General features: G+C 52.3%; 1 protein-coding gene across 2 annotated transcripts in view; it reads right to left on the bottom strand.

Moving 5' to 3' along the window:
• Positions 1-5,635: 5,635 nt before the first annotated feature.
• SEPTIN5 (septin 5) overlaps positions 5,636-24,397 on the bottom strand; it is a gene marked incomplete at both ends in the record, with an annotated part of 32,329 nt that continues 13,567 nt past the window's right edge. Inside the window, 11 exons of one of the 2 annotated variants that reach the window (XM_079543775.1) lie at positions 5,636-5,692; positions 5,842-5,944; positions 7,330-7,465; positions 8,720-8,816; positions 9,312-9,413; positions 9,740-9,857; positions 10,521-10,655; positions 10,807-10,930; positions 11,497-11,583; positions 11,937-12,033; positions 15,054-15,143. In XM_079543775.1, the coding sequence (XP_079399901.1) occupies positions 5,636-5,692; positions 5,842-5,944; positions 7,330-7,465; positions 8,720-8,816; positions 9,312-9,413; positions 9,740-9,857; positions 10,521-10,655; positions 10,807-10,930; positions 11,497-11,583; positions 11,937-12,033; positions 15,054-15,143 (1,146 nt within the window). Of the gene's footprint in view, positions 5,693-5,841; positions 5,945-7,329; positions 7,466-8,719; positions 8,817-9,311; positions 9,414-9,739; positions 9,858-10,520; positions 10,656-10,806; positions 10,931-11,496; positions 11,584-11,936; positions 12,034-15,053; positions 15,144-24,397 lie in introns of those variants that run through there. The other variant, XM_079543776.1, reaches the window with a different exon arrangement.

Genomic DNA, 24,397 nt, shown 5'->3' with positions numbered 1-24,397 from the left:
ACTTACCGAGGTAGATCAATCCTTGCTTGCTTTCTGCCTTTACAGTACATACAACAGAAAGGTCTTAAGGCAGTGCAGTTTTTGCAGCTGCATAGCTGAGCTCCCAGATAATCCCCTTGCAGCTGGCTCACAAGATAAGGGTCAGGCTCATCCCAGGGACACCTCCCATATGAGGCCTTCCTGCAAGTCTGCTGCATGCCGCTGGAAGCAGAGTCTTCATTAGGCAAGTCTTCCAAGAAGCGGGAGCTGGCCTGGCTACAAAAAATGCTTTTGCTGGCAGAGATGCTGACAGCAGCAATAACTGCGATGCTGCTCTGGGTAACAAGTAGCCAAACGGAGCACTGAATTCAGGTATGGCAGCAAACTACAGCGCCTGGATGCTTCCTTATTGTACAGACAAAATATCTGCAGGGTGAAGACTGCCTCTCACTACTGTAAGTGGCTGAGAAGGGCTTCCTCCACGTTTTCTCAGTTTGGAGCCTTTGGCTCTTGGTAATACAAAAGAAAAAAAAAAGCACAGCTGTTAGCCCGTGCCCAGTTAACAGCCAGCTAATGCATTCACATGCACCCTTTGAGGAATCCAGTGCTTCCAAGTGCCCTGCTTTATCCTCTGGCCCTTTGGAACAAGCTAATAGAACCATGCAGACCAAACAAGGAGGTAAAAGAGGACACCATTCCAACAGAAACAACACAAAGTCTCAAGAGAAAAGTAGTAATTCCAAATGCACTTAAAACTGGAAGCTGATGTTACCAAATTGTATGCAGTCCCTGAGCTTTATGGTCTTTGGTTTCTATTTTATCACAAAGGCTACGTTTGCAGAGTGGGATCCCTAGCACTTATCAGTGTGTTGTCCCTGACGTTTCTCTTCAGTGACACAGGTCTACTCCTAATAAGCAGTGGGACATCAGCTGAAAGAAACTGTTCTCCAGTGATCCTGCTGGTGTTGGTAATTGAGCCAAGGAGAAAGTCCTCCGAGTTCTTCCATCCTCTCTTGACTGCTAGAGGTAACACACAGCTCATCATTTCACTGTCTGCACCAAAATAAAGCTGACTGGCTCCACAGGAAGGATGACAGGCTGGGGAAGATAGTGCTCCAAGGGTCTGCTCTTTTGATAGGCTAAGTGAGTTGTCAGCACTCAGCAAGCATTACTGAGAAAAACTGACCACATCCTTCGTTCAGAAGTTGCGTTATTTAAATACTTGAACAATTATTTGTTCAACTTATGTACAAGGGTCAAAAATATACTCAGGACATTTCAGCAGCATCTTGTCTTGTCAAGGTTCTTACACTTTCACAGACATTTTTCTCCCATAGGCCAGACTCTAAGCATTGGCTATGCAAGAGGCTAAGGCCACCAGAATTACTTTCTTGTTTCTGCTCAGCTTCGGAATGTGAAACACTCAGAATGAACACTGATATTAGGACAGTTTGGGCTGCAAACAAAAGTAGAATTTGGCCCTAACCAAGGCATAGTATATTTGTGATGCTCTAAACAAAATAATTAACCTTTAGATTTCTAGTAGGTTGGAGCAGATCATTCCAGTTGTTTCACTGTGGCAGGCAGACAGAGTAGGAAAGGGATCCAGCTAACAAATGAACCCACTTTTTCCTGCATTCTACCTGGAAGAAGCTCAGTTACAACAGAGAAAGTTTGCTCAGCACGTCCACACCTCACGCATTTGAGTGCTACTTTCTCTCACAAGCAGCTCTCAGGCCAGGTGTGGCACGGAGCCGATCCAGAGCGGGGCTGGCTCTGCACACAGCACGGACACAGCAGCGCTCCTTCGGTTACTTACTTTCCTGGGATTGGATCCCACCAAGCCACCCACTGCCAATTTACACAGCTTCTGAGGGGAAGTTTAAAAGTAGGAGAACTTCGGGATCAGCTTGTCTAGCCTCTGACATAAGCACAGTCCAGAAATCACGTGCCTGCCTGCAGCCTGCTCCGACGGAACGGAATAAAAGGACAAACAGTCCTTCTGTCCTCTCCTGTCCATAATGCATCATCCATGCTGCTGAACAAGACTGAAAGTCAAAAATAGGTTGTTTTTTTGAATGTATTTATTTCACTGATCAGTTCAGGTAGTAAACATTATTAATAATAACAATGATCATTTAATAAAATGGATATGTTTTAAAAGGTTTCTTTTTTTTTTTTTTTTCCTCCACGATGACAAAATGTTCAAACAGAAATTTACAAAAAATATATTATAATAACCTAACATGACAGACGGGAAACAAAGAGCTTAGGAGTGGAGCAAAGGGTGAGGAAGTCATATGGTAGAAGCAAGCCAGTGTTACAGCAAGCACGGCTGGGTTTGTGAGAAGGAGCAGGGAATGCCATTGCACAGCACAAGAAGTGAGAGCCCCTCCTTCTCTAGCAGGAGGCATGCGGGGAGGCAGCAGGAAGGACCGCACAGGCAGGGCCAGCACAGCAGCAGCACACAAGGAGTTCATGCCACGGCTCCCTCCCCAGTCAGGCAGATGGGCCGAGATGGTGTTACCAACAGGACAGACCGCTCTGCTGAGCAGGATGCAGCCCCTGCTGTGTCTAGCTTGGCTGGGCAAAGCTTGGCAGAAGTGTGAGAACGTACCTGGGGGTGCAGGGGTTGCATTGGAGACTATGGAAGCTGTGTGCAGGGGGAGGTGTTAGATTGCCTTCCTATCCACACTTCTCACTGCCAAAATCAAACGGCTGAGCTGCACTTATTCTGGTCTATCTTCTCAGCTTATTGTGCAGCTCAGTGCAACAGTACAAAACAGCCCTCGTTTATAAACAGGTGTCACCTTCTAAGCCAGTCCAGAACCCTGATGCCCTCCAAAATCAATCTAATCCACTTCCAGGCAGCCCCCCAACTCTGATGCTCTGGGCAGGGAACCTTCTATACAGGACATAGATCTCAGTACCTCTGCCCATCTGTAGAAGCTGTAGAGCCTCACTCCTATGTGTTTTGAATAAGAGCAGTTCAAACCGTCTTTGCCAGCTGGTAGCTGAAGAGTTCAGCGCTGTAGAGAACACAGCTGCCACTATTAACTTGATCTAGGAGCCATGTGCACTGAGCTGATGGAGACTTCCCTCACCAGGAGGGACAAGGCAGATGCACACTCAGGCAGTCCTGTCTGCCTGTGACCAGACAGTGTGCTCTCACCAGCACGCATGCTAATGCATGCACATGCTAAAGAGTAAAGGTCTGGAGTTTTGTTGTTATTGTTGTTTTTTTCCCTGGGAATCGATCTATTTTAAAGAGCACTATCTCTAGCTAAACAGGGCTCAAACGTAACAGAACATCCTAACAGGCAAGACTCGTGAGAAAAGAGAGGGGACAGGTACTGCAAAGTGCTTCCAGTTACACTAGCATGGATAAAGCTGAGAACTCAGCATTCCCCCTGCTTCCAGCAGCTGCAAACCAACCCCAGAAAACCTCTAGAAAGCTCCTACCTCAGACTACTCCATTGCTCAAGCAAACGCACTGCAGGAAAAAGGCTGTATTTCCTCCTTAAGCATCTGTTACTGGGCATGTTACTGAAGACAAGCTGAACCCATTTCCTCTCCTAGGCTGGCACTTCCACTGTCCCTTATAAGCTTGACACAGAGGAGAAGGAAAGAAAAAAACACTGAGCCAGAAGAGCTGCCTGCACCCCTGTCCTGCTGAGCTTATCCTCACTTCCTGACTCCCAAGGCTGCAGAAGGCTGCTCAGGAGAGACTTGCCTTGGACATGGCTCTTACTCAGCTTGCACGTTCCTGCCAGTGGGCTTCCACTCCTGCTCTGTCCTTCCACAGTGTCAGGATCTCTTTCCTTCCTCTGCAGCCCATGCTCTGGTTGATCAGAGGCTCCATACAGGGAATAACTGGAACCTGCCTCTGCATCTCCTGGAAAAGCCCTGATCAGAGCTCTAAAGCCCAACAGGGAGAATCAGAGAAACACAGCACCAATAAACAGAATTTAGGGTTTGTGTATTCCTGGACAATACTGTGCTTTGTGCACAGGGAGATCTACTGTAAAAAGCCAGAGATGTGGGAACTGACACAAATGGAGAAAGGGAACAGAGAAATTAGGCTGGCAGCCAAAGGAGCAGAAGGGCCCATCCCATGGTATCACTCCCTGGACTGGAGGTAAGAGCCAAACGCCTCTCCTTCCAGCAGCCCCTGATTCCCTGTGAGCACGGCAGTGTTGCTGGTCAGTCCTGCCCTGTTAGGCACATCACACTCTGGAGCTCTCCTCTGGCTGTGCTAAGAGTTAAAAATACTGCAAGAAACAGAAAGAGGACAGAAGTTGCTGCCCAAAGAGCGCTCTTATCTCTGCCCAGCAGATCCATCGCTTTTCCCAGCACTGAGACAGAAAAGAGCCAGGGAGAGGAAGAAAGGTTGTGTCCCAGGGGAAGGGGAAGTGCCAAGTCTGCTGGGATGCACTCAGCCATGTACAGCAACATTCCTGTCACCTGCCACACTGACCTACACAGCCCCCGTGCCACCTCCTGCTCTCTGCAGCAGCCTGTCTGGCCAGGCAGATCTCTGGTACAGGCATTAGAAACTGCTCCTTTCCTTAGGAGAAGCTCAGAAATGCGGGCTGCTACCAGGCTTTCAGCCCCGAGTGCTTCTCTCCAAAGCAGGCCCAGCCAGGAACTGCAGCTGCTACGGTGCTCCTCATTGCAGGCACTGGAGATTGAACAGCTGGACGGTCAGAGCCACGCCATGAATACCGTCACCCAGCTACTGCTGGTGCTGTGCTTCCAGCTACAGTGCTCCTGTCAACCCCAACCCCATAGGCTGAGAGCAGGGCAGGCAGGCTGGGCAGGTGTCCACTCCCATCATCTCTCCTCCTCACAGGCAGTCCTCAACAACTCATGCTCTCTGCCAGAAAGACACAACTGAAGGCAGTGGAAGCTGTTTCTTTTAACAAACCTTGAGAGACTCAGTTCCCTGCCACTCAGTGTAAAGATCTGGAGTTTCTTGGTAGGAATAACAAACCTAATCAACCAATTGGAAAAAAGCAAAATAACCTGGGCAGACAACCAGCAGAACCCCTGAGCAGCTCAGTGCACACAGAGCCCCCCAGCCCTGCACTCTGGGCAGCACAGCTTGAACTCCCAGGAGGGAATGGCTGCCTTGACCACAACTGTGCTGGCCCCAGACAAGGGGAGCAGGGGAGGGGGCACAGCACCCTCAGTCAGGAGTAAACATTTACGTGCATTGACACAGATATTCTTCAAGTTCGTACACCAGAGAAACCAGGACTTTAAATACTAGAGCATTCCCGAACAAGAGATTAGTACACGGAAAAGGGAAACCTGTTTCTTCTTTTTCTTTCTTTCTTTTTTTAGGATGCCTTAGAGACTCCCTAGTCTATTTTCCCTTAAAAAATATATATAAAATAAAATAAAAAAGGAAAAAAAAAGAAAGAATTATTAAAAAAAGAAATACACATCAGTAAACAGTTAGGTGAACAGCCTTCTCCACAAACCAGCTGGCTGCAAAGCCAGCCTTGCTGCTTTTAAATAAATTAGAGGATGCGAATGCAGCTCTTGCCCACAAGTCTCTATACAATGGGAAACCTCTTTTCAAACATCCACAGCTCTTGGCAGGCCTCAGATGGTCGCTGGGGGTTCCCTTTGCCCTCCAAGTACCTGCATCTCACTGATCCTGCATCTGCTGCTGCATCTTCTGCAGCATCTCTTGCATCCGCCGCAGCTGCGTGAGACAGAGAAGAGACAATCAACCAGGAGCCCGTGGTGGTGGGAGGCAGGAGTGGGAAGCCCCAGGAGAGCCTGTGTGGGGCAATCCTGGGGAAACATGTCAGATTCCAGCACTAAGAAGGCCCAGGCAGAAATGGTTCTCACCTCCTCATCCTTCATCTTGATCAGTTTCTCCGTCTCAGTGTCTGGTGTTGGGAGAGGCAGGATAGGAATGGGGCTTTCTATCCTATTGTCCTGAGTCAGTTTGCTAGAGACAGAGAGGGACAAAATGCAGTCAGTTATAGCTCAGGATGGCTGGGCCACACACAGAACCTGTGGGGGAGTCCAGCAAAGATGTGTAGGGTGCATCCAGGTGCAAAATGAGAGTACAGCCAACAAAAGTTCTCAGAATAGAAGTTCGTGGGTAACTACCAGAGAAAACTCAGTCCAGGCTAACACTGAGGGAAAACACATACACAGGGGGAAAAAGGAAGATGATTTCTGAAAGTCAGAGGAGCCTTTGCAGAAAAGCTGGAAGTTCAAATTAGCACTTTCGGGCTTTCACCGCTCGGAGTCGCTGTTTGCTCCTTATTGAATCAATTCCAGCTCTGCAGTTTGGTACATCCCCCCCCAGAGTTTCTCTTACGAAACCTTATCCCACTGACAGAAATGGCCACAGTGTTTTTCCAAGACTTCACTGGTAAGGGACCGGCCACTGCGTGAGAAATAGCATCGAAGTTGTAAGCATCTCTTTAGCTAAGCTACTGCTTTTTTATCACACTGTTCTTTTAATAGATACATAGCCTGTCTAAATAGCAACTGTGACACTTCTCACAGACCTCTAGCATTTCAGATACTTATTTTGGGACTCCATGTTATCAATGTTGAAAAAAACAGGCTCTTCTGCGATGCAAAAGCACAGGGACACACTGTGTGGGAACAGAACATGCCAACTGCACACCTGCACACACACAGGGTGCTCCCTGCTGAGGTGCAGCTATTCCCACTCTGCCATGCAGCAGCACAGAGTCACCCAGCCACTTCAGGCAGCAAGTGAAAGGAATGATTCAAAACAGAGGAGCCCAAATCCACTTAAAACTTGTCATGAATGTTTCAGTCTTTCTAGTGAAAAGCCCATGAGTTTTTTCTGATCTCCATGATTAAAATCAGAGAGAATGAAATGCAAAGCAAGTCAAAAGCAAAGAAATTTTTGGAGATGCGTAAGGCACTTGCTAATTGCTTGGGCTCTGTTGTCTGAGAAATGGCAGCACCCCAAGGGTCACACTGTCTTCTGGATGGAACCACAGTTGGAAAATACCTCCCTCTTTGGCAGCGCACACAGTTTTCATCTCCACCAGGGAGACAGTTTAGCCCACGTTTCATTAGGCTGGATGTGTTTCAGCCAGCGATAGGAACAGCTCTTCTAAAGAGCATTTTTCTCCAGGCCTATTTCCCAAGATCCATGCAGGACTCATTGAACAGGAACAAGGACTCTCAGCAACATCCCTGCCGTAATCTCAGGCTGTGGGCGACAAGCTTGGATTTGCTATTTTACTTTCCAGTGCCATTTCCCATACAAGCTCTGAGAGTAAGCCCAGCTCCACAGAGAACAGGATTCCTCTGCCACTCCTAAGCAAAGCAGTAGGGACCCACCTGGTCATTTGCTGGATGCACTGAGCTCGGTAGTTCTCATAGTGGACATCACAAGTGACATCCTTCAGGTCATGCATGTGTGTCCGGATCAGCATATTCCGCAGCTTCACAAAGTCACAGTGTGCCTGATTTTCCACTACAGAAGCAAGAACAGATGAGCACCTGGACATCACACCTCACCAGCTCCATTCAGGGAGTCCCTTCTCACCTCCCAGAACCCAGGCCTGAAACAAAATTTACCCGGGACCCTTTCCCCATCCTGCCCCCCTCTCCCACTCCCTGTGCCAAAGACTCTCCCCTAGCCGTGGCACAGGCCTCAGTGATGCTCTGTGCCTGTCAGCCTTGAGGCCAGGCTGCTGAGGTCATTGTGTTCCCAGGACTTTTTCTGGGTAAGAGGATTAATTAAACACATATAGTAGAGCCTTGAGAGAGGATGCTGCTCCCAGATACATAGGATGTCATTATTACACATTATTGCATTATTATTATGGGCAGCAACTGCTAGAGACAAATTGGTCATTCGTTCAGAATTTCAGACTGATTGTAAGGCCACTATAGGCAGGGTGGTTTCCAGTAGGAAACTTGAGTCAGCCCCTGAGGAGCAAAGCTACCAGCAGGCAACAGTCTGGAGAGCTGAAAGATTGCTGTTACCAAGGACGGCCAGGCCCCAGGGAGCCCTGGGGACTCTGGGGGGAAGTGCTGCACTTGGTAGCTGTGTGCTTGATTTGGCAATCTCTGTTTACCTCTCTGAAGGACTGGGGGAAGCTCTGACAAAACTCATTTCTGCCAATTACCAGCATTCAGACATGTACAGCCCACTCCAGAGCCAGAAAGAGAAAAGAGCCAGCAGCTGGGCATCCCAAGCAGCTGGCACCAACCCACAAGCAAACACACAGGGTTTTGGGACTGAAAATTGCAAGACCATAGAGCAATGTGCCAGCACAGGGGTGTCAGCAATAGCAGCAAGAGCCATTCCAAGGTTATTAGGGACTTTGTGAAATTTCTGCCTTTAGAAGAGGACACAGTTAGAGACAAATGCATTATGTGGCAGTACAGCCTCCAGTCCTCCCTCCAGGACTCACTGCTGCTTGAAAGGACCCACACACAGTGCTCCAGCCCCACAGCAGGGCTCCACCCAGCTCATGTGTTGCAACAGCGCACCATAGCTTTGAAGGCACGGCGATTGCTGTGTGCTCAACACACCAGGCAGGTCACAGTACCTACTCTACCCTACTTTGTACCCTCCTATGTGCCAGAAGCAGTACAGTTGGTCAAGGCCAAGCAAAAGTGAATTCCCCACTGCAGTTTCTGCTCTACAGGCCCACCTGTGTCCTTCCCCATCCCTCCCTGCCCCATGCTCACAGTGCCAGCTTCCAGGCACTGCGCTTACCTTCCACAATGCCCCATGGGTACAGACGTCCACGGACTCGCTGGCCTTTAGCTTCTACCACTGTGTTGCTGCCAATGACAGCAAAAGGAGCACTTTCCTGGAAAGAGAGGTGATGCTGAGCTTGTGGTTGTCAACGGATTCCTCCTCCAAGGGCCAAGCTCAGGCAGAGAACAGGAGAGGAAGGGAAAGACACAGTGACATCCACGCATGCATGGGACACCACAACACAATTACAGAGAAAAGCCTCAGGCACTGGGATCTGCAGGTGGCTCGATTCCCAGCCTGACCTTCTCATGCCATACAACTCAGCCTTCTTCTCAAACATACACCCAGGGAACACCAGGGAAAGGCTGACACCACCTAGTGGGACACCCGAAGTCCCGTGTCTTTATTCCACACTTCATGGCACCAGCAAGGACATCAAGCTCCCTTCTCCAGTCTGTCTACTATGTGAACCAATACAGGCTGCCTCTGGGGTACAAGCATCACCGTACAGGACTTTGGCACAGAAAGGACAGCTCTGGATCCTTCCAGAGCAACCACCATACCCAAGAGCCAGACTTCCCAGTCCCTCACTGAACTGGTTCCTTACCTTCAACTCTCTATCTTGCTGCTTGAACTCCTCATCTTCATCAGAGTCGCACTCAGGAAACTGGTACACTTTAATGCCAAATTTGTCAATCTCTTCCCGGATCTGAGTCCATGCAAAACAAGAACAAAAAGATGCCCCACTGAACAATACAGAAACGATGGGTTTAATATCATGGATTTGCTGTTGCCTACAGATGGGGAAGGGATTTGATGCTTCCTGTAGAGCTGGCCTCTCCGAAGACACCACTTCCCTTCTCACGTTTCACATGCTGCAATTAGATCTGCAGATACTGTACACACACACACACACACACACACACACACACACACACACACACACACACACTATCTGTCTTTACATATTTACTACTCTCCCTCTTCAGCACATCCCTGCCACCACATCAGGTATGTGGAAGAAGCACATCTCACCCTTTCTTTTAGCTTCCGGATCTCTGAGGGGATCAGGCAGTCAGCTTTGGCAATCAGGGGTACAATGTTAACCTTCTCATGAAGAGCCTTCATGAACTCAACATCCACAGGCCTCAGCCTGCAACAGGGATGAGGAGAGACATGATTGGCAAGGACATGACAAGCAGCTCCCCCCTCCAGCCTCTTCCACTTCACCCACCATCCCCAAAAAGAAGGGAAAAGGACAGTACTGTCACGAGAGTGTGGGGCAGCCTTCAGCTAGGGCTGCATTTGCAGGGAAGCTGTCTCAGACTTCAGATGCTGACACTTGTTGTGCAGACAGAGGCTGAGTATTCCCCTTACAGACTAAATATTGCCCAGATCACAGCCCTGGCCTCCCACCAGCTGTCCTCTGTTGAAGGCAGCCAGCACATCTCCTGCAGCTGTTCTGGACTAGGCTGGCATGCAGGCCAGCAAGGCCTGGCAGGGATTGAAGGCAACTTAAAATTCTCTTTCCTACCCCTTGTTCAGGCTCAGGTAGATAGGAAGACGCTGCGTGGCATTATTTCTCCTGATTTCAAAACCAGACTGCAGACCTGAGGGAGATCAGCTCTGTCTGCTTATGGGCAGTCTGCCTTGTCAGAGAGGAGGAAGGAGGCTATGCTTGTCAAGGGGCAGCAGCTGGGTGGTTCTCCATCTGCACCAACAGCCAGACAGCAAATGAACAACGGAAGGGCAACCCAGGGGCACAAAGGTCTTCCCTCCAGCCTGAGTCATGCCCCATCCCCGGAGCAGCTCTCACCCATGCCCAAAGGGCGAGATGAAGTAGAGACAGCAGTGCACTCGGTTATCCTGGATGTTCTTTCGGTTCAGGCCGCTCTCATCACGGAAGTACTGCTCAAACTGCTGGTCGATGTAGTCAGTGATGGGCTTCCAGCTGAGAAGGACAGTTCAATCAAAACCAAACCATGTGTGCAACAGCATGCTGTCCCTAGGGACTATGGTGCATCATCCCATCCCCACTGTCAGAGCCCCTTTCTGTGAATCATCCACAGAAAACAGATGTGGTCAAGTTGCAGCCTGCTCACCATTCAGTGTTATTAACAGCATCTCCAAAGCCCGGTGTGTCCACTATGGTCAGCTTCAGCTTGACACCCTTCTCCTCAATGTCCACTGTGTGTTTGACAATCTCGACCGTCTGGTTGATTCTCTCTTTGAACAGGAGCACATGAGTTAAAGCCCTGCAGTAATGGTGGGGGTTCCAACTCACACCCACAACAGGCTGGCTCCCCTTATCACTGAGCACAGGGAGTAACAGGAGTTTCAAAAAGCCCTGATCGTACTCAAAGGAGCCTCAGGGAAGGTGTAGCAGGGGAGGCTGGCAGCAGGCAGAGCTCTGACAAGACACAAAAACTGTCATGCTGCTTGCAGCCCAGGTGTTCCAAACATTTTGTCCAATCACTTCAAAAGGGAAATCTCTACTGCACTCCAACACCCAAGAACAAAAGACAAAACTCAGCGTTTCATCCCAAAGGGATGGTGCTGCTTTGCAGCCTTATCTTGCCTTCATGGAATTGAAGAACCCTGCAGCCAAACCATTTTTGCTGAAATACTAGTAGTGCCTCGACAGCCAGCAAAGGAGACCACAGCAACACAGCCAGGGCTGTGATCAGGCCATACCTGTAGCTGCTGTTGAAGCAAGGAGCCAGGCCCTAGGACAGGGTGGACCTGTGGATACAAGGACCTGTTTACTCCCCCCCCCTTTGTCCCCAACTTACCCTCTGCATTGAGGAGCTTTCTGTCTTTGTACAGATCTGTCAGGAACAGGCTATTCACGAGCGTGGATTTGCCCAGACCCGACTCTCCTAATTGACAAAGTGCAAAGGGAAGGAGGGAAAAGCAAGCAACGTGACCCACTAATTGACTTACAAATAAAATTCTGAGGCAGAGGAAGTGAGAGAGATGAGCTGTCAAGAGCTGTTTATGGGCATTACATTTTTCCAGCAGTGGGAGGACTTTTGCTGCAAGATGTCTCAATCCTCGTATAAACGTGCTCTTGCAGTTCCTCCATCCTCCCTTCTCTTCCTCTCTCTCCCTCAGTCCCCATCTGGCCCTACCTTCACCACCCAAACCAACCCCACTGGGGGAGAAGCCACGCTCAGTGCCCACACTGTGTGCCCACCATAGGGCCCAGCTGTCCCACCACGGGCAGCCTCACCTGCAACCATCAGGGTGAAGTCGAAACCCTTCTTCACAGATTTCCGGTGGACCTGGTTCGGCAGAGTGGCAAAGCCCACGTACTGCTTCTCATGGTCCTGCAGGGCAGAGGCGGACAGAAGCAGGTCAGGGTGTGCCACCGCTCCTGCTCAAGCAACAGGGAGTTGGATTCAGAAGAGCTGAAAAGCCCCGAGACAGAGCCAAGGGGTGGAGGAGAGGTGGGTCCCTGCCTTGGCAGCGGTGTGAGGCATGGCACACACATCCTCAGGACTCAGGGACCTCTCCCAGCTCACAGCCACTTCCCAGGGAAGAGGTGGACTCACCATCCCTGGAGGCGTTCAAGAAACATGGAGATGTGGCACTTAAGGACACAGTTTAGTGAGCATGGTGGGGATGGGCTGTCAGTTGGACCTGATGATCCTAGAGGTCTTTTCCAACCTGAAAGGCTCTAGGATTGTATGATTTGTGCATCTCTCCCCACAGAGAGCTGTGCAGCTGGACTCTGTGATTAGCGCCCCTGGGCTGCTGAGCAGCCGAAGGCGGGTGGTTCGGCTTCTGCTTGAGCCGAGAGGGGCTTATTTCTTGCTCTGCCACAGCCACTCCTGGCTGAGTAAGAGGTAATCCTGAATAATCTCCAGTGTTATTTCTGAGGAGATGGAAGCTCAAGGAGCACAGAAAGTGAGGTGATGCAAAATTATTCAGTACACTGGCAAGGTGCCTTTGGGGAGGGTATTACATATGGTATTGCCACAGAATGAGTTCTTGCCCCACAGTCCCCACTCCCTGAGCACACAAAAGCTGCAGCCACCCCACAGAAACACTATGCTTTGCACAAGGGCACTGAAGGCACACAAGGAGCAACACAGACCCTGACAAACTCTTCCTTTCTTGCATAGTTTTGAAGCCAGACCCACAGCCCAGAAAGGCCAGAAGGAATGGAGCAAATGAACTTAGGAAGAAATGGGGACAAACAGAAGCTCTCACACAGCCAAGCTCTTGTTTGGGCACAGGGAATGGACCTGTGCTGACTTTTAGCAGCCTTGGAAGAAAAACTGCCTGCTCTGTTCAGAGACTTTACACATGAAGCAGCACTGAGCACAGACCAATAACACCACGGCAGAGGCTTGGGGTGTGTTGCTGTTCTTCTCTTTGTTTTTTTCAACTAAAAAATGACTAAATGCTGACTAAAGGCTGACAGCGGAGATCTCTGGTGCAACACTGCTTACTTCAGCCAGGTGTAACTGGCTGAACCTGATCTCTTGTTTCTGTTCAGCCCAACCAAGAAAGCGTGGATTTACTGTACTGCTGGTGCTTCCCCATAGCTGTGTAGAATCAGGATGCTTCATGATAAATGCAAATCCCAGCTGGCGCAGGATGCTGCCCTTTTCCTGTGGCTCAGGTGACCATTTCCTCTGCAACAAAGCAGGGCAGCGCTGAGCACAAGCTCAAGGGTAGAGCTTCCCTCCCATGACAGGAGGCAGCTGGAGCTGCGGGGGAAAATCCATCCCCAGCTCTGTCTCCCCCACCCAACCAATGACCATCACGTGCACAGAGCAAAAGGTGAGAAATGCAGGAGAAACAGTGCAGAGTGGTCAACTCTATTAACAGCCCTCCCCTGGGAAAGAACACCTTGGCCCCTGCACCACAGCCAGAGCATCCCACGGTTCACGCACCTCAGCTTTGAGACACAATGCATGCTCCATCCAGGCAAGGCATCTCAGCCAAAATCAGTGTGGCATGTAAGAAGCCCCAGTAACCTCCTGAGCCTGGTGCTAGCCTTGCTCAAAGCCCCACGTGGCTCAATCTTTGTTAGTACTCAACATGGATGCTGTCTGCAGAGCCACCATGCACATGATGGAGAGCATCGATGGGAGCTGTGCTGCCGGCAGCCCTCCTCGCACTGCCTTTGTCCCATGCCTGGGGACACACTGCATGCAGCACAGCAGAGCCCACCAAAAGATACTGCTGATGTTTGGGAGCTTGCTGTAAACAGAAACTCCCCACGCCAAGCAAAACATGTCTGCACCCTCCTTCAGCACACTGCGTCCCTGCATCCTCCATCACCCAGGCAGCCGCTCAGCTCCTGGCAGGCCATGCTCTCCCTGTTGGTTCGAGCCAAGGAACCAGAAGGTTTGAGCCCTGATCCTGCCTACGGCAGAGATCCCCATTACCAAGGTATTTGCTGTCCTACAGCCACGGAGAGAGGCAGGTATGAGAGAAGTCTCCATCACCCCTGAGTCTTTCCTCATCTCCTTTATGGCTGTGCTATTCAGAGAAGCAGACATCATGCAACTTCACCATTTATCCTGGAGATAAATGAGGCTTGCTGAGTGCATCCCAAAGTGCTAAAATTAAACACCACAGGACCACAGAAAATTTGAAGAATGGCCCCCACTCTATTTCTGGAGCTAAGCCTGCAAATGAGGAAGGCTGTGCTGGGATCCTGACGATGCCCCCGGCCCAGCCAGGCCCTGAACGCCCAGCTCACGCCCACTGCACCGCGTCACCGCGCTGCCAGCTGCAGGGCGGCGGCTCCCGGCTCAGGGAAGCGGGGAAAGCAGAAGCCGCCCGGTTCCTCTCGGCGGTCCTTCCTCCGCACGGCCACCACATCCGCATCTGCACACGCCAGCACGGCCCTTCCCCTCAGCACAGAGTGCCCTTCGCTTCCTTTCATTGCCAGAAAGCCGATAAATTCCCAGCCCCAACAGCCCCGTGTACATCTGCCTCCTCCGGCCCGCTGCTACGTACGGGAGACCAGCAGAGCCGCTCGCCCACCAGCGTTTGCCGCAGAAAACGGGCTTGCAAAGCGCAGCCCGAACGCGGCCACGCAAAGCACGCACACCGCTCGTGCCCCGCGCTGCCCAGGCGCGCACGCCATTCCGAAGAGAGGATCGCCGCACGAGATAACGGCACGGAAACGGCATCCCCAGCCGTCCGCCCGCCCTGCCCGAGGGCTCCTCCGCTCTCCCCTCCCCTCCCTCCGCCGCCCCCGGCCATCTCCTCCTCGCCTCCTTCCTTCCGCTCCGTCGCTTCTCGCAGGGCTCCCGTCGCACAGCGGCCGGCCGCTCGGGCACCGCGCTCCCCCCGCCCGCGTGCCGCTATAAATACATGCCCGTACCTTCAGCTTGGCCGGGTGGCTTCGCTGTGCCTGCGTCCGCGGGGAAAGCAGCCTCTCCACTAACCGCTCCTGGATAATGAGCGAATCCATAACCGCGGCCGGCGGCACAGCCAGCCACTGCGGGCCGAGAAGAAAAACACCCAACCCATGCGTTCCCTCCCAGCCCTCGCTAAACCCATGCGGCAGCCCCCCGCCCACGGCCGCACACACGCGCAGGGCGGCTCGGCGAGGAGCGGCGACGTTTGCGGGCTCCCACGGCAGCGCCCCGGGACTTGCCGTCCCTCCGTGCCGCGGGAGGTGCCGCCTGCGGGGCCGGCACTGCACGCACCGCCCGCTGTCGTTCCGTCCCCGTCCCGCAGTTCCGCGCACGACGGCTGCCGCCCCTCTCCCGGCTCCGCTCATCCGGCCGGAGCGGCCCTCGGATATCCCGACGCGTGCAGAAGCGTTGGGCTCCGAACGATCAAGAAATACCTGTGCGTTTGATAAGCACGCGGATCCAGCAACGGCTCAGCGCAGAAAAATTGTGCAACCTTCAAGTCTGGGAGCCTGCAATATCAGATCTGCAATTCATCTTTTCTGTGCAGCCACAGAAGCTGCAAAGGAATTTATCTGAAACAAACAAAAGCTTATAACCTCATATAACAACACGACTCCAGGAACTGGGCAGTAAATTTGCTGGCACGTAGAATGAAGTCACACAAGACGGCGGTGCTGGATGAACCTGCAGCTTGCCACACATGTTCCTGAGCAGCTCCTGCCCGTGAGCAAGGAAGAACAAAGGCTCTGCTTTACACCACTGCCCATCTCCTACCTGCAGTCTCTGCTGCCTCACTGAGAGCCACGGCCTTCTGGCAGCCACTGCCCAGAGCGCAGCATCCACCAGGGCCCACCCCCCATGCAGCTGTCACAAGACTCTGCCACAAAGTACTGAGATACCTGGGAGCTGCTGCAAGAGCAGGAAGGTCTCAGAACCTGGGTTTCTACAATACTGTCTTACAGGGAGGGGAGGAAAATGGGGAGAAAAGAAAATGGACAAAGTGTGTTATCTCCACTGCCATTCTGCAAGCTGAGGAAAGGTGACCTCAGAAGTTGCAGTAAAAGGTCCTAAAGGCTGGGAAATGTAAGACAAAAACATGCCAAACATCAAAGAATGCCATCAGCATCCTTAAATTCCACTTGCTGGATTTTGTTCCCAGTCATTTCTGAGTGTAACACTACTCAGGAAACCTGGATGGAGATCTGTGTGAGGCAAAAGTTGCCACTTCTCAGAACAGGCACCTGATCCACCTCACGCGACAGCTCTTCCCTGCTGTGAGGTGGGGATGTTTTTAGGGAGCAGATAACACCTACAGCAAGCAGTGCTGTACTGCTCCCAGCTCAGCAGTAGGTCAGGCCATGCTCATGACACCTTTTTCCTCTCTTAGATTCCCAGTATCTGATTCTGCTTCCCTGCCTGGAGTGCTCCGTCACCACGGCCGGCAGCTCATGCACAGCTGAGGAGCAGCAGAGATTCCATGCTCTGTGCCAGGCAGGAGGAGCGATGGCTCGGGGACGCAGAGACACATTCAAACTCACTCTGACAACACAGAGGTGTCACATGGCCTTCCACACTGTAAACCACAATAGCTGTAACCAAACCCTTTCCAACCTCCATGAGTTCTCATGCTTTGAAACATGCTTTCCTGAAGACCGCAGGCCACACGGCCACCAACCACAGGCATCTGTCAGCCTGGGCACAGGGAGAACGCTGCGTCCTTGCGAGCCTCCCGCACCCAACAGGAGCATTCTTCTATGGTGGGATCATGGATGAAGTCAACATTGATTTGGTTGAGACAAAACCACAGGGCCCTAGGAACCATGCTGACAGTGCAGACAGGAACAAGGAGCTGCTGTCTCCCACAGCACACGCGGCTCTCAGGACCAGCAGCCAGGGAGGAATTCCAGCTAGGATGCCAAGCCTGGGAATGCAGAAAGCACACTGAGAAAAGGAACCCAGGAAGGTAGCTCTTGGCTAATGAGGGCTTTCAAAATGCTCAAGGAGGGCTGTCTGGTCTGACTCGGCCTCCTCCACCTTTCCAAGAGATGAAGAGCCAAGGAAAGAACACATTTCTATCACACTGATGAACTGCAGGGCACACCCACAGCCACAGGCTCAGGTTGGTCCACCTCCCAAAGACAGCCGAGCCAAGCCTTGTTTTGCCTCTGCTCCTTCTGATAACCCCTACCTCCCCACACAGACAGCTCAGCAGGGAATCTAGAGCAAAAACAAGCGCTTTCTTCCTTTGGCTCCCAGAAGACAGCTTGGTGAGAGCCCCTCCGAGCAGGGGACACGGTGTGAGGGAAGAGCTGCAGCTGGGCACCAGCATCACTGTCCTACGTTCTTCTTTGTTACAGGGGATTTCTAGCCTGCAGGGCTGCAGATGGGCCCAGAGAAGAGGAGAGAAAATACGTTAGTTCACAGCATTAGATGTCAACTCACAGAAGGCAGAATTCACCACTGGGCAGCATAGAAATGCTCCTGGAGAGCAGCACATCGGCGGGGCACAGCCCACCATCAGCCCAGGAACAAAGGGCAAGGAGCTGTGCTCCGCCAGCAGCACTGAGCCATGGCTGACGCAGGGCTGTGCTGTCACACCGTCAGCGGGGCTGGGAGCGAAGGAAGGTTTCCTGGCCGCTGCAGGAAACACGCAGCACAGCCCAGGGGAGGCAATGGAGGGACGGCGGCACGCAGCGCAGCGCTTTGTGCAGGCGGCTGCAAACGTGACGAGCGAGGAGCAGAAACAACGCGATGATGGGCAAGGAGAGAACAGCACAGATCAGAGATGGGGCGGGGAGAGGAAATTCTGTCCTTGACTAAATACATATACGGTGCTGGCTGGGCTCCACCCACAGTGACAGCCTTGCTCTCGGGGCAGGGAGGCCTGCTCTCTGCGTGGCTTTTCCAATGAGTTGGCCTCAGGACTGCTGTGCTCCAGCTCTGCTCTCAGTGAGCAGACACAATTGCACTGGGGAACAGGTACCTTCAGCCCACAGAGGGCTGTACAGAAGGCTGGTGAAGCTCTGCATATCCACACCTCCACAAGGTCAGCATGGTCGCATCGTGACATTTATAGTTCTTCCTTTGAAGCAAAGCTATTTGCAGAACTCCCCACAAAGGGAAAATTCAGTTCCTGGCTTCTTTCTACCAAAACAGGACAGGTAGTGCCAGAGAAGCAGTTTGTTTGTGGCAGGAGGATGCTCCCCACTCTGATTGCTGCAGTAGAGGCAGAAGAACTGCAGATGCCACCCCTGCAGGCAGGGCTGAGTCCAGCTGCGGTCCTGCTGCCTCCTCCCGTGCCTCTGTCTGGCTGTGCAGAAAGTCAGTGCTGGCCGTGGGCAGGTAAATCTCACGGGGTTCAGACTGCTGCTCCATCACCTGCATAGCACTCAGGCTCGCCTGAGTGAGAAAATGCCTTGCTGATCTAACCTCTGATGATTAAACCTTGAACTTACAAGCAAAACTCTAGGTATGTGGTCACGGAGAGCATCAGAGCCCTGACGCTCCAGCCAGGCTTTATCGTTTTATGCTCAGAAAAAAGCAGGCCAGCATTGCAAAGTTCCCAACGCGCGGGCTTAATCTCCTGCACACAGTGCCATGAGCACAATCAGCACAGCAACCAGATTTCCTTTATTTTGCCAGCCTCTCAGGTCAAACTTCACTTTTTACTCAAGGAGCGCAGCTGTTTTGTCACGTAATCCCTCCAGAAATCTATCAAATTGCATTTTAAAGGTATTTGTGCTCCTGCTTCCACCTGAATTGCCCCAAGCTTCCCAGGAGGCACTGTGTGACTCCTCCACTTCCAGCTCTGAAAAGGACCGCGGTCCAACAATTCCCACTTGTTTAAACTTCTGACTCCCTCTGGAGCAATTTCACAGCTTCTGTCACACCCAGCACCTCTGATCACCGTTCAGGATCATCTGAAATACAACTAATTGGACAGAGGTGGAGGAGGCGCAGCCACTTGCAGGCAGAGCTCCCTGCTGCTGTACACGTTCCTGGCAGGGAGAAGTAAGCCTGCAGACAGTGGGTCCCACAGAGGCCGCCTGGGGTCACCACCAGCCGCTGCCCTGCCCACGGCCAACTCGCTATCAGTGTTTGGATCAGGCTTGCAATTGGTTCTGCTTCACGTAGGGTCACAGGCACCTTCCACTGCAAACACAACAAAGACCTTAGCAAAGGATGGGGGTGACAAATTTGACCCATTCAGACAGAAGGAGAAAAGAAGCAGCGCAGAAGGGCTGCAGCACTCCCTCAGCACTGCTGCTGTTTTTCTTTCCTTCTGTTTCCACCAAATCTGCCACATGAATCAGGCTGACATAGATTCCCTCCCTCTCATCTCAAAGCCACAGCTGGGAAAAGCAGAGGCAGTGCTGGGCCCCGCCTGCCCCAGGGAAGCCAGAACAGGAACACTTGGGAGAAAAACAGGTACATCATGTCCCATGGCCTAGGAATGGCTGGGCTGGGAGCCCTGTGGAGAGAGAGAACAGAAACTAGTGGTGACATCCTCAGAAACAGAAGGGCACTGCTTCTCCAGCTCTCAAGTTATCCATCCAAATGCCAAAAACATCAGCAGTTTGGAAAGCTCGCGATTCACATTTACATGCACAGACAGCAAAAATTTCAGGACAGGATCCTACAGAAGGTCCACTTCAGAGTTATAGGTAGTGGTCCCAATCCTGCTATCCTTACTCACCGAGTAGTCCCATTGAAATAGAGACGACTACTCATGTGAGTAAGGGATGCAGGATCAGGCCTGTCTACCAAAGAGGCTGAATCCTGAACCAGAGAGGACATCACGGCCTCCAAACATCATCAGACACTCACCAGCAGGGCTGGTCTGAGGGCATGGCTGGGGAAGGCAGTCTGAGCACACCGAGCGGGGCCCTGCAGAACAAGCAGTGGGTATCAAAGGGAATCAGGCAGGAATGCTGCTGGTTCATCCACAATACACCCATCTCACCGATGCTCCCAGCCCTGCAAGAAGGTGTTTTAATCATGCTGACCTCCCAGAAGGCTCCCAAAATAATACTGGGAGAAAACAAGCCAACTGCCTTGGGACAGTTCCCAACTTCTTGGTCTCCCAACTACAACTAATGTAACTTTAGGAGTAGTAGGAGATGCTCACAAGAAAAGAGAATGAGCCCACTCTTAGCTCACCAAATCATTTTTAATTCCATTAATTAAGGGAAAAAAGGCAGTGCTCAAGAGTAAACTTCAATCTTGGGAGGCATCCAGCAAGAGGAACACCAGCCCGAGGTCCTGAGAGCCACAGCCCTCCAAGCAGGGGGCTCCTGCAGCCCTCAGACCCCCAGGCTCTCCCACCCTCCCTCTGCTGACCCACATGGTCTCACCTGGCTCCCCACGACCCCAGACTCCCTCTGACTGATCTGCACAAACTTCAGCCTGCCCCGGGCTGGGCCCTGCCTCAGGGTAACGTCTGTCTTTGCAGATGGATAATTAGATTCCCTTTTCCATTTCCTTTTCCTCCTGATGGTTTCTCTGCCTGGCAATTCCCCCGCAGCCCTGCACAATCCAGCAGCATTAGTCAGAGGGAAATTCTGCTCCCTTTCTCCCCTGGTTGTTTCTCTTAGTTCAATATAAACAGCAGAGTGAACTGCGCAACAGTTTGAGTATTTCATTGCAGAAGCATTTGTCCTTTTCAGCCTGGCAAACAGTTTTCCTCCCACACCTGCACCCTGCTCCTTCTCCTGACTGACAAAGGAAATGAGCATGATTAAAATAAATGTGATGGCGTTGGCAATTGGAAGCAATAAGCTAATCAGCAGGAAGATGCAATCAGCGATGCTACGGCTGCAGCACAGCGCAGTTTATGAGCAGCAGCACAAAGCATTCAGTCGGGGCAGGGCTGGGAGAAGCACACATGGCTGTCAGCAGGAGGCGAGGTGCTCTCAGAGAATGATCATAGCACATTTCTCCTGCAGGAAACAAAACCCCAGCAAGAGAGAGAGAGAGCAACCATGAAATAAGGGTAACCCAACCCAAGGCTCTCTTCCAGAGGTCCCTGATGAAGCATACACAGGCCCTGAGTGTGTAGGACATCAGTCCTTCAGTCCTGCCATCAGGCAGCTGCTCTCTGGGAAGCAGTGCTGGTCCCACAGGCCTTGGTGTTTGCTATACAGCCCCAAGGCCTGCAGGGATGCACAGACACATCTCCACCTGACAGAAGACAACGGAGAGCTGTCCTGCCGCGATTTACTGCTCTCCCTTCACCAGCGAGGTACAGGCTGAGCTTTGCAGAGGTGATTTGTCAGTTCTGGCCTCACGCACTCTGCAGCACACTGTGTTCTCCATGGGCAATGTCCCGAGCCCACACAGAGCCTGCAGGTCTCACAGCCCACTGGTGCACAACACAGAGACTTCCAGCTGCTCCACATCACGCCTGGGGAAGCAGGAGATGCTGTCCAATGCTTTCCTGTCCCTTTCTCCCCCATCTCCTTGCTCCAGCAAACACTAAGCTTGGTTACACCTCTGCTGCGCAAATTGCTGCTTGCCCTGCAGCCTGACTGGAGATTTACATTTTGTTAAATGCTGTGATGATGGAAGAAAACTTCAGGTCACTGAAAATCTAAGTCAAACCGTGCCATCTGTCAAAGAGAATTTAAACAGTGTTTCTATCAGCCTTAAGAGTAGTAGTCAGAAACTGCTGAGTGTTGCTTCTCCTCATCAGAGATGCTGACCAGGATGGAAAAGATACAGATATTGAGGCCGAGTTTGCAGTAAAACAGAGCAAATACCTTCTTGAATCAGATGGATACCTTTGACTTCCATAACAGAGATGCACCTTCACCCGGACCCTTCCCAGGAGAATGTCCCTATGGACTATTGACCAAGATGCTGGCAGGGCCCTGATGGCCCTGTGGTACTGTGACCCTGCTCTGGGCTGCTCCAGGAAGCAGCACAGCTGCCTGGCAGGGAGCGTGGCTCAGCCCTCGCGCTGCTCTGTGCAGAGCTGCAGCAGTGAGGTTCCTACCAACCGCTGAGATGACGCCATCTGTTTCCACTTATGTGCTGGCTCACAGGAGCAGCTGCAAAGGGCTCCAGAGAGACATTGCTCTCCTGAGTGGACAGGGACTGCACTCTGTCTCCCAGAGCAATGTAGTACTTCCTTTCCATGCAAAAGACAGCTGGAAGGCAGCAGCCCCCGGCTTGGTTTTGCTTAGGCTCTGACGCACACACCCACAGGCCACAGCCCTGCAGGAACAGAACTGCTCCCAGCAGTCACACAACTGCACTGAATTAATCCCTGCTCTGCATGGCACTGCAGCAGACGAGGGATTGACTGAGCCACACCCACATCTCTTGGTCTGTCCTCTACAAAAAGAATCTGCTGCTGATGAACCAAGATCCCAAAATTAACAGCTACCAAAGCCTCTTTCTTTCTGTATCAGAACTCACACTGTACAAATCAATCTCTATCTAGACGCCTTTTTCATGTATTCATTTCTCTGTACACTTGGTGCAAACGGGCATCCACCCCAAAAAGGAGCAAAACAGCAGCGTGTGGCAAAGGAATGTTCAGGCTGCTCGTGAGAACAGCATCAGGAGGGAAGGGATCAAAACAGGACACTGTGTGTGGGACTAAGGGCAGTATTGGCACTGCCTGGCCCTCAGTCTGCAGGGCTCTGCCTCATCCTTTCCACCTGCTTCAGGAGGGAAAGAGCTCTCTTGCTCAATTTCATGCTTTGAAATATATTGCTTAATTCTTAGCAAATTGGGTTCAGCAACTACCCTTTTCCTGTGGTTGCTGCTTCCTCTCTGGGCACACACAGTGTTCTTTGGAGCCAGAAGAGACCTCGTGTTCCTCCCAGCCTGCCCTCTCGAGCCCTGCAGCTGCCTTTCCTCTGGAAGGGTCGGTGTCAGTGTGGATGGGCAGACCACATGCTAAGCTCTCCTTTTCTCTCCCCAAAGTCCTCACTGTCCTGCTCTGTTGGTGGCAACCAAACAGAGTTTTCCTGGAGAACAGTGCTCTTTGGCCAGAAGGGACAACATACCAGGTCTCGACATAACCACCACGTGGCAGCAGGAGCACCCCAGGACACCAGCCACCAGTTGGATAAAACTGCCATAGAATCAAAATTGCTGAGCATCCTGCACAGCTTCACAGAGGGAATTCTTTCCACTACGATCTTGTCCTACTGCTTCAACCCACTGCCAGCTCCTCAGCCCACCCTCGATCTCACACCCCAGCCACCACCAGCTGTGCTGCAGGGGTGGCTCTCAGTGCCCTGGCAGCAGCTCCTGAGGACACGGCTCTGCTGAGCTGTGCAGTGCAGCACCAGCACCGCAGCCAGAGATGGGACAGCAGCTGGAGAGAGGAGCCCAGGTGACAGCCCCAGATGCACCTGCATCAGCTGGAAAAGACGGTTGTTCTTCAAAGTGTATCTCTTATTAGCGCGTGTAGTGCAGCAGCCCAAGCTAAGGAGTTTCCCTCACTTCTTTGCCAACCTATCACACACCGTTAAGCAATCCCGTTCAGCCTGCTCTGCCAAACTCTGCAAGAAATAACTCCCTTAAAAGCCGCAGGTAGAGCATCGTCGTCACCTTGGTCTGCGCCAGCCCTGCCCCCGTGCTCGCGGTGCCGCTCCCGGACGTGGCGCAGCGCAGGGAACGCACGCAGCCTCACGTCGCAGCTCCGGGCCACACACGCAGCCAGGCTGCGAGCGCAGGATGGAGGTGCAGGAGTGCCTCCCGCAGCCACCGGGCAGGGCCGTGCTCGGGCACGCACGACCCCAGCGCAGACCTCCCATAGCGAAGGGCGAGCTGGAGCCCCTGGCACCGGGCTGCCGCTCAGCGCCGAGCCGGGGGAGCGCGGCTGGGCACGGAGAGCCGCGTTAGCGCAGAGCTGACAAACCTCCCGCAGGCGGCAGGGCCTGCTACAAAGGCTCCTTTGTTCCAGACACACGAGCCCATTTCATGCTGCCGCCCGGACACATTAGCGTTATTGTACCCCACAGACACGGCGAGTGGCAACGGCTCGGGGCTCAGCGGCCCCTTTGGGGAGGGCACGCAGGAGGCGCAGATGGCCGGAGCCCCACCAAGCAGCGAGCGCTGCAAGTCCTCCATCACCAGCGTGTCTTCCTCGGGGCTCCGACGGCACAGAGCCCTTCTCACAGAGCTGGCAGAGCTGCTCTGTCACGCAGCCAGCCACACTTACCCACCCTCTGCACTCCATCGCCATCAGTGAGAGCTGGGGATGCTGAGCAGAGAGGAGAAAAAGGCGGCATTTTAACACAAAACCCCTGCTTATTCACCTACTTACATCATATACAGGTGAGAAGACAGC

Source organism: Tetrao urogallus (genome assembly GCF_951394365.1).
Source record: "Tetrao urogallus genome assembly, chromosome: 17".
NCBI classification, from domain to species: Eukaryota; Metazoa; Chordata; class Aves; order Galliformes; family Phasianidae; genus Tetrao; species Tetrao urogallus.
Note: the sequence above shows the minus strand (reverse complement) of the source record. Positions and strands in the feature narration are given on the sequence as shown.